Raw genomic sequence first — 15,670 nt, 5'->3', positions numbered from 1 at the left:
GGCAAAAAAGCACTTTCATTTTTGCGGATGATGTCAACCTGATTCTACTTTCTCCCACATAGCTGAAGTTGGATGTATTTTCTTGCCCCTCAGATGTGTTCTCTGGTGCAGTTTAAGGCATCAGCATCAATCCTGCAGCTTAAACTATCTCAGAGTCTTTATAGAGTCTTCTCTCCCAAGTCTGTATTACTCATTATTTGGCTTGCTTTTTCCAGAATTCTATTTTTAAAACACCACTGAGATTATTGGTACTTTTGTTATGTGTGATAATAGCTTGTGGTTAGATAGAAAAAAAATCTTAACTGCCACTAATACATGCCAAGGGACTTAGTGGGGAAATTGAATTACCATTAAGGATTGCTTTGTGATAATCCAGCAAAAAAAGAAAAGTAAAGAGTGTATATAAGGAGCTAGATGGAACAATTTTACTGAAAATTGTAAAAGCTGATGAATAAATATGTCGGTTTGTTATACAACTTCCTCTATTTTTGAGTTTGAAATTTTCCACAATGAAAAATTTACCTTGATATTTAAAAAAAAAACTTTAAAAAAAGAAACATAGAGTATATAACAAATGAATAATGTAATTTAAGGGGCTCCCCAATACTTATTGTTCCAGAATTTTTTTTTCAGCATGTTAAAACACCTGAAAAAGATCAGGAAGTTCTCCACAAATCAAGTTTGGCACCTCTCCAGTGATAATAACTTGAATTTCCTCTGGAAGGTCCTTCTACAGCTGATGAGAACTTTCTACTTCTGAGGCCTTCAGAGGAGTCGGACAGATGTAAAGAGACAAGAATACGGCTCTCAGAGGGCCCGGCTGTCTTGGTTGGGACTAAGACTCTCTTCCCCAACCCTCTTCTCCCAGCGTTTTCAGCAAAATCAAAAGATCACAGACAGTGCCAAACCATTTCACCTCTGAAGCCTATGGCTGGTGTCAGGAATTCATTTGGATCATTTTAGAAATAGTGAGCAGTCTCGGAGTGAAGGCAGCTTGTGTCTCCAGCTCGCTATGCTGTCAGATCATGAAGGAAGGACCAGGGCTAGCTCTGCACCTAATCCCCCTAAACGCCGGTGTGTGGGCAGTGCCATGGGGAAGGGAGAAAGCACTCGGCAACTCAGTATTCACTTGGGTCACTTTCATACACTTGGGCTGCAGCTTTTCTGTCCGCTAGGAGTGTGTTTGGGGGTGTATTTGTGTGTGTGTGTGTGTGTGTGTATGATATTTGTTTATGTCACAGTAGCCAGAGATTTGTTCAGTTATTCTAGATGCTTTGTGTACATAGTTTTAATAGGGCTACCATTAAAATCAGTAGAATTTGAGTAAAGCAGATTTTCCTCCTTAATGTGGGTTGTCTTCATCCAATAATTTAAAAGCCTACATAGCAAAAAGACTGGCCTCCCTCAAAGGAATTCTACTAGGTTCAGGCTTGGATTTATTGTGGATTCAGCCTGGGGGGCAATTCCTTAAAATAAAGAAACAGTACATGAATATAATATATATGCATATATATTGGTTGTTTCTCTGAAGAACCTTAACTAATACACTTACTCAAACCATAAAGTGTTTGCTAAGGGATTAGAAGAGATTACCAGAGCAGAAAAGCAGCAGAGTAGGTGATGGGGGCTGAGAAGCTGAGTGGGTTGGCCCAGCCTGCAAGAGCCCACTGTGATGGTCGCCTAGCTGGGGAGTTGTCACTCAAGCTGAGAGAATAGGTATAGACAGATCACATTCGGGTGTGAAGGCAGACCCAAGGCCCATGGGAGAAGCTCTGAGGATGCTGACAGCAGGCTCCTCTCCAAAGAAGGATGCTTAAGTCTGCTAGATTAAGAAGCTTACAGCCTTGGAAGGTCACTGAGGAGATGAATCAATGTCAGGGTGACTCCTTGTCCTCAGCTTCATGGAAGACATTTCCAACTATGTCTAACATGGATTTCTGGAATATTTCTGCTATAAATTTACACACATACACACATACACACCTCATTTCTGATTTTGGGGGGATGGGAGGTTGTTCTTTTTGAGACAGGATCTCACTATGCAGTTCAGGTAGTCCTTGAGATCACTTTATAGCCTATATTGGTCTCAAATGCTCAACGATCCTCCTGCCTCAGCCTCCTCAGTGCTGGGATTATAGGCATGCGCCACCACACCGGGCCTTTCATTTCTGTTCTTAAAATGATGAAATAATAGCAGGTACCCTTCAGACTCTGGCAGGAAGTTTTTTCCCCCATCTTTCCTGAGTTGAGCAGCACCCTTTACTCCATCCCATGCCATGATGCAAATTTTTATTGGTGTCATTTTCCTTTGGACTAGCAATGAAACACTCACTAGGAACCTGCCACATGATCAGCTCTACCCCTTTGATTCTTACCTTCTAGGATGTGGTCACTGTTATCCCACTTAAGGAGAATTTTGCTTCTGTTGATTCACACAGCCAGCAGGTGATCATGCAGGGCTTGCCTCTCTGATTTCAACCCTCCTGCCTCTGACCTCCACACCGGCATGCTGATCCTGGGCCTCTCTGTCTCCAGCCCTGAACTGCGTACCATGTGGACGGCAGAGCCCAGGCTAAGTCACAATCTGGGAGTAGCCACCCAAGAGCAGAAAGGAGCCTGGCCACAGTCCAGAGGGTTTCCCATAGGCAGCTATGGACTTCAGAGATGTGCCGATAGTTTTCTGGGAAGGTCATCCCTTAGGATGATGGTAGACAAGAGGTGATTTAACTGAGAAGCTCCAACCACAAATTGAAACACAGAAAACAAAAAATACCTTCTAATTCTTATATATTCTCTCCCAGTGTATGCCACATCCTCTGCCAACCTCCCAGCCCAGTCTACTTAAGCCCTGTCTCCCAGAGGCAAGGAGAATCTGAAACTTCCACAGTTCAGTGGCTGGACTTTCCCACCTTCCCTTTGTAGGCAGCAGACAGAACAGCTAGCTGTGGTGTGTCCTCCAGGCTCTCTTCCAGTCCCAACCTTCTCTAGCCACCACTGCCTGGAGTGGGTGAAGCAAGGCCCATTCCTCTATGGCTGCACCCTTTACCCACTGGTCTGCTATTGGCCTCACTGACAACGTCTGACTCTGGAGTGCCTCCAGATTCAATTTATTGGTGCAGACAATAAAATCCTTAGACATTAAGAATTCCTAACAAGGCATTTTACTTCTGCGAAAAGACACAAGAAGGCAGTAGCAGGTTGCCAAGCTTTGGGGAAGTGAAGTTTTAAGCTCTCGCATGCAAAGAAGTTGAACTTCGTCCTCACTGGCTGAGTTGAAGGTTCACAGTCTGGGGCTGGGAAGATAATTCAGTAGAATAAGTGCTTGCCTGGCAAGCACAAGGTCCTGAGTTTGATCCCTGGTATCACCAAAAAAAAAGGTCCACGGTCTACCCTGATTGGTCAGGTTCAGAGGCACAAATGGGGGGACCTGAGGAGTTTCTGGGCAGTGTTGTTAAAGGAGGGATGAGTAGGAAAATGGATATGGGGAACTAAAGTCCTTGGCTATTGATAAGCTATCTTGGTTTGGAGCTGTGTTCCAGAATTTGAACCAAGGAAGCATTTCCCATAATTTTAGTGGGTTCGAGAGCAGCTACTCAGGGTGGATGAGAGTCTAAAATAGAGGCTCTTTGCATCCTTTGGTAGAAAACACAGGGCCAAAATTTCTCACAGAAGGGTGCAAAGAATCACAGGAGAGGAAAACAACACAATCATATTTCATTTTCTTCAGAGTTCAGAGAGCATATTAGTACCCACACCAGAGTTGAGGCCTCCGGCTGCCTCTGCCCCTCCTCTCTTACTGTCTTCTTACTGCTAGTTAGAATCTTTCCAGAAGAGACCACATTCTCTCTGCAGTCCCAGTCCTGCAAGCATCGTGGCCCATCCTCTCTGCTTGATCCATTAAAATGTTAGCACTGAGGAATCTTGCCTTTCACTTAGTTAATTCCCAGACTGTTGCGAGAGATTGTCCACTGGAGGGTGAGCAAAAGTTATGGGGAAAAGACTAATGGAAACAGGGATCTGTAGGCCCCTAAGGTGAAGAGATAATAGAAATCAGACAAGAGTACTGCTATATGGACAAAAGCCCACCATTTGGTTTCCCACACAATAAGCCAAATTACCAAAAGAAGGGAATCCAATCTCCCCTCCTAAAGTTCCCTTAAAGTTTCCTGTCAGGGGACACTCCCATCCTTCCCAAACACTTAAGCACTCCCACCCTGAGTCTATAAGAGAGGTCCCTCTCAGGTTTGCAAACAAACTTGCTTGGACCATTCAGTTCTCATCCTGCCTTTCCCTCCACTCCGTGGAGAATAAAGTATTCCTTTGGAATTAAATTTGAGTTGTTGAATAAATAAATAAATAAATAAATAAAAATAAATTTGAGTTGTTGGACCATGCTTCTGCTACAGTACTAAATGAAACAAGAGATTCAAAACAGTATATGATTTGTCGTGTAGAGTTACAAGACATATTTGTGCAAACAATTACCCCTACATCAAATATTTTAAGGTTCTGTCTTAAAAGGGGGGGCTGTTCTATTACAAGAATTGCTATAAAGGAGAAGAAGAAGGAAAAGGAGAGGAAGAAGAAGGAGAAGAAATAATAACTTTAAAATTTTATTGTTGCCCTGGAGTTGGTGCCCACAGTGAGTAATAAGGGAGGCATTCCTCACTTGACAGCATTTCTCACTTCTTTCTGGAAATGCAATGTATATCTGGGTGCCTTGCGTTTAAAAGGTACAATGCTTAATAAGAGAGAGAAGCAGCTCTAACACATATCAGGAATCTAACTGATGCTATTAGAAATAAGATAAGCCCCATATTGAAGTTATCAGTGCTGAAAAGAACACACTCAGAAGGCAAGAGGACTTGATGAGGCAGAGTTTGAAGTTTACTTCTGCAGCAGGGCTCGCGGGCACGTGGACAGGAGGCAACAGGTCCACCAAGCAGGGGAGAGGGTGAGCCCTCAGAACCTAATGCACAGGAGGCGGCAGCTTAAACTTCATTGGCCAATTTCAAAGGTTTATGATCTATCTTGGTGGGCTGCTTAAGAGGCAGAAGGGGATTGTCTGAAGGACTGTGGGGCAGGGGAGAAGTGGCAGAAGAGAAGGCGGGGGGGGGGAGAGAAAGTCCTTGGCTGTTGAAAAGCGACCTTCGGTCTGTAGTTGTGTTCCCCAAAATGCAGCATTCCCTGTAATTTCAACCTGAGGGTGGGGGCTACCAGAGACACTCTTGTTTATATCTTTTGATAGAAAAGGCAGGGTCCCAGTTCCTCACAATATGTGTTGCTGAAAAATATAACTGTGCAGTAGGCTGAAAGACGTGCCCCGTCCAACGATATCCACATCTTAATCTCTGAAATTTGTGAATCTGCAACCTCGTAAGAGGCCAGAAAGAGGAGAGAAGCAGGAAATGCAACAACAAACTACAAGCATAAAAACAAGAGGCCGTAGTGATGCAAAGAGGAGTGGTGGCTGGAGAACACAGGCAGCCTAGAGACCCAGGAATGGTGGGGGTGGACTCGGTTATCTCCCTGATGTTTCCAGAAGGAGCCAGCATGTCAGCACCCTGATCTTAGATTTCTGACCTCTAGAAATATAAGAGAATAAACCATTGTGCTTTTCCACCCATAAATTTGTGGATAATTTATTTTAAAAAAAATAAGAAACTAAAATATCATCTCTTCAGCTTAAAATTCCTAAAGGAGGCATGAGATGGAGAATTGAGGGAAAAGGAGGGAGCTTAAAGGGTCTTTAACTCATCTGGAGCTCCTAAGTTAGACCCAGCGCCACATTGGAGCCAAGAATAGTACAAGAGTTGGTCGCCTGATATTCAGAAATCCTGCAAACCAGTTGGTACACCTCTGACAACTTAAAGCTTCCCATGCTTGGAGTGTGAGCAGCTATACACGTTAGATCTCCTAACCGAACTCCAGACACCTTCACCCTATCCAGTCATATTCGGGGTTCACGAATATGTGATATAGGTTATGCATGTCATTAAGATCAAAGTGAATTCTGGGACATGCATGCATGTTGAGAGCCCCTGAAATGACACAGCACCCTGTCAATCATTCCTGTCAATCACACCTGGAGATTTGCAGAGGGGGAGGGGATACTGGGTTGAGATGCATATCCTTTTACTTCTAAAAGCCTGCTTTATCTAGTGGCTGCTGTGCACTGTATTCTGGGTGTGGTGCTTTTCCTTTCCTATTACCCCAGCACTTTTCTGTTCATGTCATACCTTTTGTCAGCCCAAACCTGCCCCCAGCACAATGTCCTGTGATTGATCTATGTAGCTGCTTTCCACTTGACACCAGGTGTGCACTTCCTTGTGGTACACAAGAGCCTGGATTAGCCAGGCTAAATTCAACATGATAACAACACCATCACCTAAATCCAGACTTGAGGCACACATGTCACGCTTACTGTGCATGCTTCCTTCCCTCAGATCCCCAATCGAGCACTCTCCTCCTTCAAGACGACAACTCTTGCACACTCCAGTGATGAAACTTGCCCAATCCACTGCTTTCCATAAGTGGTGAGTGATTCTTCCTAGACCCTCCCAGGAAACAGCAGGGATTAGATAAAGTGTTCTCAGTATCTCCTTGGGGCCAACTCTATCGTACTTCTCATTTTCTACCCACTGTTTTCCTTCCATGATAAAAATATTTAATGTGAGATTTATCTTCTTAAATTTTAAGTGTGTATTGCAGTACTGTTGACTCTCAGTTCAATATCAAATAGCAGATCTTTAGATCTTATTTATCTTACTTAACAGGAATGTCTTGCCTGTTGATTAGTAACTTCATTTTTCCCTCCATCAGACATCATTCCATCTATGATTTATGAAATTTATTAACGTATCTCATAAAAGTGGAAACATGTAGGGTATGTTTCTGGTGTCTTCACTTCATATAACTTCAAAGACCATGCACATTGTTGGATATGTGAGAATTACTATTTTGCTAAAAGCTGAAGAGTATTCCATTGCGTGTAGACACCACATTTTTTTTATCCATTCATCTGACCATGAGCATTCAGCTGCTTATATTAGTGCTGGTTCTTCCAGCTGCTGATATTCAAACCTGTGCTGCTTCCTAGTGATCAAAGAAGATTATGAAAGCAGAACTGTGCCTCCTCTCATTTAATTAGGAGGATTTCACATTTTTTTATACAAAGATATTTAGGAACTGGACAAGAACTGTCTTAAATCATTACTCCCCAGCATGGCAAAAATCTGCAAGAAATTTTCCTACTTTACAATCTCACATTCTATAAGGAAATGTTGTCCTTGTTTTTCCATTTCTGTTGCATGCACAGATCTGTGTGTGTGTGTGTGTGTGTGTGTGTGTGTGTGTGTGTGTGTGTGTTCTGATCGTGCAGAAGGAACTCCTAACCTGGGGAGGATTTTTCTCTTCATCTCTGTTCTCTGCCTTAAGTGTTTTACTCCAGGGAGGCCCAAACTTATCTCCTATGGTGAGGTTGGGAAATCAAGAGAGACAGGGAAAACTAAAGGAAGTCAAGCTTTGGGGAAATGTCCTAAAGTAGAATGTGGGTCATGGGGGAGTGAAGTCAGACTTCACTGAAGAAAACTGCTCCATTCCACCCACAGAATGCCTCAAGGTCCCCTGGGCAAGGTGCTTCCTTTTCACACCCACAACCACAGTTCCCCACTACCTGCTCCTGAAGAAGGTCTCACCAGGCAGAAAATCTGCGCATGTCTTGGGGGATAAAGTGGATATACAGGGCAGCTGAGGCACAGCCACAAGGAAGAGGAGATTGAGACTCAGGTGGGATGCTATGTGTGAGTCTACCTCTGCTTGGAACCCGGGGTCAGATGGGAGCTGTATGCTAGACAAATCCAGAGTGACCTGTGATTCCTGGTTCACACGGTCCAGGGGTGCCTCCTTCTGGGATTTCTGAGCCTGATACATATACACTGGCAATGCAAGCTGACCCTTAAAGACAGAGCCTTATAAGAAGTGAGCCCTCGTCCTCTGACAGTTCCTTTGATTCTTAATTGCTGTGCTAAATTTTGTCTTGTACATCCATTCATGTATTCCTCAAACATTCATTGATCATCTCTTACATGCTGAGCCCTGGGCTATAACTAAAGATGCAAAAAAAGTTGTAAGAGAGTGTTCCTGGGAGTAGGACTGTGAGACAGAAGACAGATGCATACACCCTGTTATGGTTTAGAGCTAGAATGTCCCCACCCCTACAACCTCCTGTGTCCCAAGGCTGGACTTCCAGAAAGTGAGCAGATCTTGGGTCACTAAAGTTGACTTACTACTGGGAGGTAGAGTGTGGTCAGAGCCGGTTCTTGGGGCATGACCTGGAAGCCTATCACTTTCCCAGGGGCTTCATTCCCACTTCTTGGCTGCCATGACATGAGCAGCTTTTCTCTGCCAGGCCTTTCTGCCTGGCTACTTCTGCCCTGGAGCCAGTTGACCGGAGCCAAAATAGATCTCTTCCCCTTTACACAAGGATGTCATTTGCTTCATTTCAGTGAGGAGAGACTAAGACACAGTCATTTCTCCCCAGCATAACTGGTGGGGGAACCACTCTTTGGGGAGAGTGCTGGGGATGAGCACTCATCTACAGCAAGGCTGGGGCCAAGGAGGTGTGCATGGGAAGTTTCAATTACGTCTATAAGGTAAAAATCAATATTAATCAAAACAGGGGAAAGCACATTTCAGTTAGATAGCAGACACAAGGCTCTCCATTGACAGCAAACATTATTACATGAGCAAAATGCTGACCCATGCTTTGGGAAATGGGGCTACAGAGAAAAAAAATAAGTGCTCCTGATTGCTAGACTCACCCATCAGGAAAGGAAATAAGACTAGGAAATAAAGATCTACAAAATAGAAGAATAAAAATCGAGGAGTAAATTTAGCTATAACAACTAACAGCCTAAGAAGAGCAGACAAACCATGTTCAAGGTAAATTTCTGACAAGTTCAAGGTTCCAAAGGAAGTGGGAAGGACATGACTGACAGAAAAGACACAGAGCTTCCAACAGGAGTGCAATACATTTTGAGATCTGCAAACAGTTTGATTCAAAAATCAATGAAAAGCATTGAGGAGACAACTCAGCAGTCTAAGTACCTGCCTGGCAAGCACAAGGACCCAGGTTTGATCCCCAGTACTGCATGCCATATCAGCCCTGAAACCAGGCATAGTGGCACACACCTATAATCCCAGTGCTGGGGAGGCTGAGAAAAGAGTTTCACCATGAGTCTGAACTGTGTTTTGAGACCCTGTATCCAATAAATAAATAAATAAAATATAAAAATAAAAATAAGTGAATGAAAAACCTGAAAAAGAAGAGGGCAGATCAACAAGAGTTTTATAGACCTATCAACCTTAGACCTCCTGTTAGATTTGATGACAAAATTCTTTGTTTTATAAAATGCACTGTGACAGTGCTGTGGGTGCAAACTAGAGGTGGTTCTCTTTGGAGACAGGGAAGCCAATGACAGTAATGGCCGTGACAAAGATGACAACAGTGGTGGCGAGACAGACAGGACAGAGAGTTGTATGGCATGGCTCCCAGACAGCCTGGTTAGCAGCTGGAGACTAAGAAAGAAGAGCTGGCAAATCCTGATGGCAAATTCAGTGTAGGGCTCAGTGGAAGGCTTTATGTAAGAATAATCCCAGGTTGCTAGCTTGCAAGTTTTGTTGGATAGGAACGTATATTGGGAGCTTGTTAAGAAACACAGGAAATGCAATGAATTCTGATGTTAAATCAATCTGAGGTACCAAAGACTATCCATTGTATGTTGACATTTGGACCTAGAAAACAAGAAAGACATGCGCTGTGGAATCCTTCAGCAGTGAGGTGGTAGCTGCTGTTGTAGCTAGGAGGGGAGTGAGATCAGCAGTGAGTGCATAAGTAGGAAGGCGCCTGAAGGAATCCAGCAGAGGAGAAAATTGGAAGGGGAGCAGATGAGCTTGGAAAAACGAAAGAGTATCTTCAGCCCCCATTAACTATAAGCATAACTACAACTTAACTACGCCTATAACTATAATGTTGCCATCATTAAATCTGAACCATCTTCAGTTTTTCCTAATTGTTTACCTGATCAGTAACCAGAGCACTTAGACCTCTTCTATCAGGACTGCCTTCCTTCAGATACGAAGATTTTGTTAATTTCTTTAAAATACGTCGATCCTGTTCTCACTCCACCACCTGATCTCCTAATCTATCCCATACTTGGCTATCAGAATTTTAACGTGCTGGATATGATCATATTAAAATTTTAATCAGTGTCACTTGTGTGACTCATTAGGGGTGAATGAAGGTCAAGATGAATCCCATCCCCACGGTGGCTCTGTGCCTAAGCCCCATTTCCTTTCCCCTTCCCACCCTCCCACTATCACCAACATGTGTCTCTATTCCAACCACAGACCCACTGATCAGGCTTTTGGAAGGTTCAGGAAGGAACCCTGGCAGGAGAACTTTCCTCTTCTAAGGTCTTGGGTGAACTCAACTGGCCAAAAATGATCAGGAATATAAGATTTTCTGTATCATACAAAACATTTACCTTGAATATTAAGAAGGAGCCAAGGGCTAATATTAAAAAACTGCTATACCTTACATCCCCCCCCCCCGCAAAAAAAAAGCCATATTTTTTCAGGACATTGAGAAAAAATGCTTAGATAATCCTTGGATTTGGGCCAAGGATTATGATGTAGGAAAAGGAAAGTTTTGGAATTCCATACTAGAAAAATGTAGAGAAGGGGAGAATCAGTGGCTGTGATCCCTGACTCTGAAAGGAATGAGAAGCCAAGAGGTGATTTATTATGGCTTTATTCTTATGTCAAGGAGCTGGGTTGAGCTGGGAGTCTTGGAATCACTCAACAAACACTGCTGGCGATGCTGTGATGATGTCACAAACAAACTTCACCCTGCCCACCCCTGGTGTCCAGAGCTGCCCCAGGTCACCAGAGGGAACCTCCGCCTTCCCCAGCACAGCTGTACCACCCATCCCACTTGACAGGTTAACTGCCAGCACAAAGGGGTGAGTTGCATCCAGATGACTACAAATGCTGCCTTTTTACTTTTCCTGTCCTGGAGGTGACATGCAGCACAGAAGCACTAAGCAGGGATGGCAGTATTGTATATGTTTATTCTAAATAGACATATCAAGAATTTAATACTTTGTTATTGATATATTATGTTCCTGCTAACTACACATTGTATAAGATGGTAAGAACCTCTTGACAAAACAACAAGACCAGCAAGATGTCAAGTATGTCCTACAGAGAGATCAGGAATGCAAAACACATGTGCCCTCAGTGTAAGCGATCTATGCGTATGGAACACACTGTTGACATATGTGCAGGCTGCCTTCGGTGTGACAAACCAAAGTAAAGATTACCTTTTTGGTAGAACGTTATTGGCATTTTCTTTGTAGTTTATATAGGAATGTATTTCTGCTGTTGTTTTTAGACTTGGTACACCAAAAATCAGTCAATGTTGAAAATTTAGATTTTTTTTTATAAACACTCAATAAATACTAAAACTTCAAAAATGTTTCCTGTCATTTGCAGTAGCAAGAAGTTGTGGGCATCTCATCCTGTCAAATAGAGATTCAGCAATTGTAGACCTAGAGTTAATGACCTGCATTCCTCGAGAACTATGCTGATTTTAAAATTAAGTTAGCTATTCCTTTGTTTAGTGAAACTTAGTATCATTTCTAACACTGTTCTTTTTTCTATCACTATTTTATATTCTTTAAAAATTAAAAAAATAAATGAAATAACTTTGTCTGGGAAAAAATAAATTCACTGTATGTATACTCTGAGAAACTAAAATTAAATCAGGTTAGATAAAAATGCTATTTTTATAGTGTGAAGAGAAATCAAAGGTGTGCCCATTAGATCCACTATGAAGTGATGTCAGAGAATAAAAAAATCTCTTCTTAGTCTGAAGCTAAACCTAGCCCAAAGCAAAACTCAAGAGAAGAGGCATTTCTTCTCAAAGTTGTACTTTGTGGCCCTAATATGCATATTTTTGATAAGTTAGAATTTTAGTTTGTCTCCTCCTCTTCTGGTTCTGTCCTTACTCTAATTGCTTGGCAGAACCTAGTGAAGGCAAGGGAAGGGAAGGCTTAGATCGGCCCCTGGATAGCGCGGATTAGTTACTGACCCAGTCTCCATCTTTAAGGGAAGAAAACAACTTTCAAGATTTTGATAGCTTAGGTAGGACTCAGGATAAGAAGCAGGCTCTAAGGTCCACTTCTGTGCCACTAGTTTATCTCTAGAAAGATGGGGAAGTCACCTTCTGGAAGCTCTTTAAAAATGTTGCTGCACATGAGGCCTTCTGCACTGAGTTCAAAGTTATGGACTCCTTGAAATAGTGGTTGTAGTGAATTACACAAAACACATAGGGAACATCACTTCAACTATAGTTTTCCCAATTTTTTATTAGTGCACGTTTTCAGTACATGTCTTGGAAATCATCTTAGGGAGTGGGTCCATGTATATAATACAGTTTTTGTTTCTTTTTAAAATCTTCTTCCACTTCCTTTCCTCTTCCCTTCCTTCTGTCATTTTCCTTTCCCTATTTTTGATTCTTGTTGATATTAAATTTAACTAATGCTCATAGCACATAATCGTTAAATTCATTGAAATTATCAGGCTAATCTTTGTGTCTGTCGCAATTTTACCTTTCTCATTTCTAATCATATGTGTCTTCTTTTCTCTCAGTAAGTCTGGCAAAATGCTTATCTATTTTATTTACTCTTTTTTTTTTTTTTTTTTTGTGTCTTCTTTTCTCTCAGTAAGTCTGGCAAAATGCTTATCTATTTTATTTACTCTTTTTTTTTTTTTTTACCAGGGATCAAACTCAGGACCTTGCATTTGCCAGGCAAACACTTACTCAACTGAGCTATCTCCCTGGCCCCTTTATTTACTCTTTCAAAGATCCAGCTCTTTGACTTGTTAATGCTTTTGTACAATTGCCGTCTCAATTTCATATTTCTGCTCTCATCTTCATAGTATCCCTCGTTCCTTTTGGCTTGGGCCTGGGTTGCTGTTTGTCAAGGATCTTTAGGTTCCTCCAAGGTCATTTATTTGCTCTCACTCTGTTTTCCTAATGTGAGCACTGACTCTGCAGAACTCTCCTCCTAGAGCTGCTCTCAGTGTCCCAGGGGTTCGGGTGAGTTGTACAGTCACTGTCGGGAACTTCCAGAATTTTTAAAATTTCTTCGCTGCGTTGATTTTTCAGGAGCTTCTATATTTTCTGTGATTACTTGTGTCATTCATTTCTGTTTTCATTGACTTGTATTCTGATAATACGCATGGCATAATTTCAATTCTTCTATACTTAAGCAGGCTTTTGGACTAGTTATATGATCTATTTTGGAAAAAGCATCATTTGCTGCAAAAATGGAAAGGTGACTGTTGTAGAGGGTGGAATACTCTGTAGATTTCTAGTAAGTCCAAATGTTCTCAGCTATATTGACATGGTCCTTACAGTTGTTCGAGGGGAGGAACATTCCAAGGCTGTAGGTTAAGAACTGCCACAACTAGAGTCCACAGAATTGAAACGGGAAAGAGACCAGCAATCAGAATCAGGGTGGAGAGATCAAGACACACTGCCACAAATCCACAGCTAGGATGACAGCTCTGCAGTAAGAAGTTCCAGGAGCTGAACACATGGGGGCGCTAACAAGGGAGACTAGGGCGGAGATTTGAGAAGCCAAAGGAATCCTTCTGGCTCACCACCTGTCTTGTATTCCTCTCCAGGGCCGGGGTAACCCAGCAGCCATGTCATCTGAAAACAAGAATAAGCCCAACGACCCCAAGAATGAGCCCAAGCACTGCGACCCCAGGTGTGAACAAAAGTGTGAGTCCAAATGCCAGCCCAGCTGTTTAAAGAAGCTGCTGCAACGATGCTCAGAAAAGTGCCCACAGGAGAAGTGTCCTCCACCGCCAAAGTGCCCGCCGTGCCCCCCACCGTGCCCCCCACCACCGTGCCCCCCACCGCCGTGCCCCCCTCCACCGTGCCCACCCCAGCCGTGTCCTCCCAAACCCTGCTCCAAATCCTGCCCGTCTAAGTGCCCCCCTGCCTGCCCACCTCCAGAGTGAGGCACCATGGCAGCCCCCGCCCTACCACCGTGTCCAACACCTGGAACTGACTCCATGACCTGACAAGTAAAGGTGACCTGCTGTGCACGATCTCCGGGTGTCTTGGTGGTTCACTTTCTCTTGCTGCTATTCTAGAGCATGAAAGCACCAAGAACCAATTCCCAAGGAGTGAGGTCAGAGCTGCAGACCTCCACTATGAAAGACCTTCAAGTTCTGGCTGTCCTCTGTCCCTGTCTGCTACTTAGAGGGACCTGCCTGTACTATAGGGTATATCACATGAACACAGGTTGAGCAAAGCCTGGTCCAGCGAAGCCTGCGAGATCCGTGAAGCAGCTGGTAAAATGCAGGAACCCCCGGAAGTGAGAAGTAGCCCGAGGGAAAAAGAGGAGTGGGACATTGGCAACAGGCTGAGAAAGAAAAGACCTTCTACCCACTTTGCTGTCAGTCCAATTTCATAACGTCTATGCAGGGGACTGTAAGTACTCATGCCTATGCAGAGGACTCTAAGTACCCACCATGTGAGTTTAAACTCGAGCTCTTCTCCCTTGCAACTTTGTGGCCTTATGCGAGCTGCTTACCCTTTTTGTGCTTTAGTCTCCTCCTCTCCGCCAAAGTTAGAGCCCTGCTCTGAGACTCAGAAGTTAGCCATTGCCTGGCGCCCAGGGTCCTGGAACATAGTGGGTGCTGGGTGAAGGGAACATGCTACACTTCCCCAGTGTAATGCTCACGTATTTGAACTTCATTGTTCTGTACTTCTCTTGTGGAGTGTAAGCCACCTGAGCACAGTGGGCAGGCTGTAATATATCCCACTAGAGTCAGCTAGACATTCCCAAAGAAGGAGAGAGAGAGAGAGAGAGAGAGAGAGAGAGAGAGAGGAATTCCTTGGCTTTGATACTATTTCCAAATGATAATTTAGATAGGAAAAAACTAGATCTGTATGCTGAGGATCCCAATTGGAATAGACACAGAGCTCACATGTTAGTAGAGGTCATTTACAAAGAGTTGAAGTCCATACCAGATTGACCTAATTCGCAAAAGGGAATTCAGTGGCTCATGTTGCTGAGGACATAGAAGTGAGACATGGAAGAGAAATCTGCAGCGACAAGGAAGCACCTCGGGCTGGGTACAGAGATTTGCACTCACTGTTTTAGTCTCCCTCAGCCTGCTCAGATATACCCCGTTCACTCTCAATGTCCCACCATGCACAGATTGGGTATGAGGCACTCCTGTGTCTCCAGGAAAGGACAGGGTGGCCTAGAAGGTCAAGTGCCCACTCCTTTGGGCAAGCAGATGACAGAGCTTTGGTCATATAGATCAAACACGTAATGGATTATTACAGTCCACTGTATTTAAATGGAAATAGGTTTAGCATTCTCCACAGTCATAGTAAGAGATCATTAAAAAGGTCAAGTTGGGCATAGCACTCCGATTCGTGGCACATCAACAGCTTCATCCTTCTGAGTTTAGAGGATGGCTCAAGCAGCAAAGGATGTGGCAATTGCAGAGAGCCCAAACTGTGCCCAATAAAAGATACCAGGGACCCCTTTGTGCCCCCATCACGTTATCAGCTAGA

The 15,670-nt window shown here is 43.4% G+C and overlaps 1 protein-coding gene across 3 annotated transcripts; it reads left to right on the top strand.

Annotated features, from left to right (window-relative positions):
* Positions 1 to 2,440: 2,440 nt before the first annotated feature.
* On the top strand, positions 2,441 to 14,172 carry Lelp1 (late cornified envelope like proline rich 1). Of its 3 annotated transcripts, XM_023716585.1 has the most exons (3): positions 2,441 to 2,445; positions 11,016 to 11,024; positions 13,756 to 14,172. In XM_023716585.1, exon 3 carries the CDS (start codon positions 13,777 to 13,779, stop codon positions 14,095 to 14,097), a length of 321 nt encoding a protein of 106 aa, XP_023572353.1. In that variant the 5' UTR covers positions 2,441 to 2,445; positions 11,016 to 11,024; positions 13,756 to 13,776; the 3' UTR covers positions 14,098 to 14,172. The 3 variants fall into 3 exon arrangements, with proteins under 3 accessions (XP_023572353.1, XP_023572352.1, XP_004632523.1); XM_023716584.1 differs by lacking the exons at positions 2,441 to 2,445; positions 11,016 to 11,024 and adding an exon at positions 11,255 to 11,303; XM_004632466.2 differs by lacking the exons at positions 2,441 to 2,445; positions 11,016 to 11,024 and adding an exon at positions 12,127 to 12,207.
* The last annotated feature ends 1,498 nt before the right edge of the window (positions 14,173 to 15,670 follow it).

This window comes from Octodon degus, unplaced genomic scaffold (genome assembly GCF_000260255.1).
Source record: "Octodon degus isolate 3935 unplaced genomic scaffold, OctDeg1.0 scaffold00048, whole genome shotgun sequence".
Taxonomy (NCBI): Eukaryota; Metazoa; Chordata; class Mammalia; order Rodentia; family Octodontidae; genus Octodon; species Octodon degus.
Note: the sequence above shows the minus strand (reverse complement) of the source record. Positions and strands in the feature narration are given on the sequence as shown.

Excerpts from the sequence above, each read along its gene's own strand:
- Lelp1 (XM_023716584.1), top strand. The coding sequence starts at position 11,280 with ATGCAAAACACATGTGCCCTCAGT. Across the intron at positions 11,304-13,755 it reads AAAACACATGTGCCCTCAGT|GGCCGGGGTAACCCAGCAGC; the intron begins GTAAGCGATCTA and ends ATTCCTCTCCAG.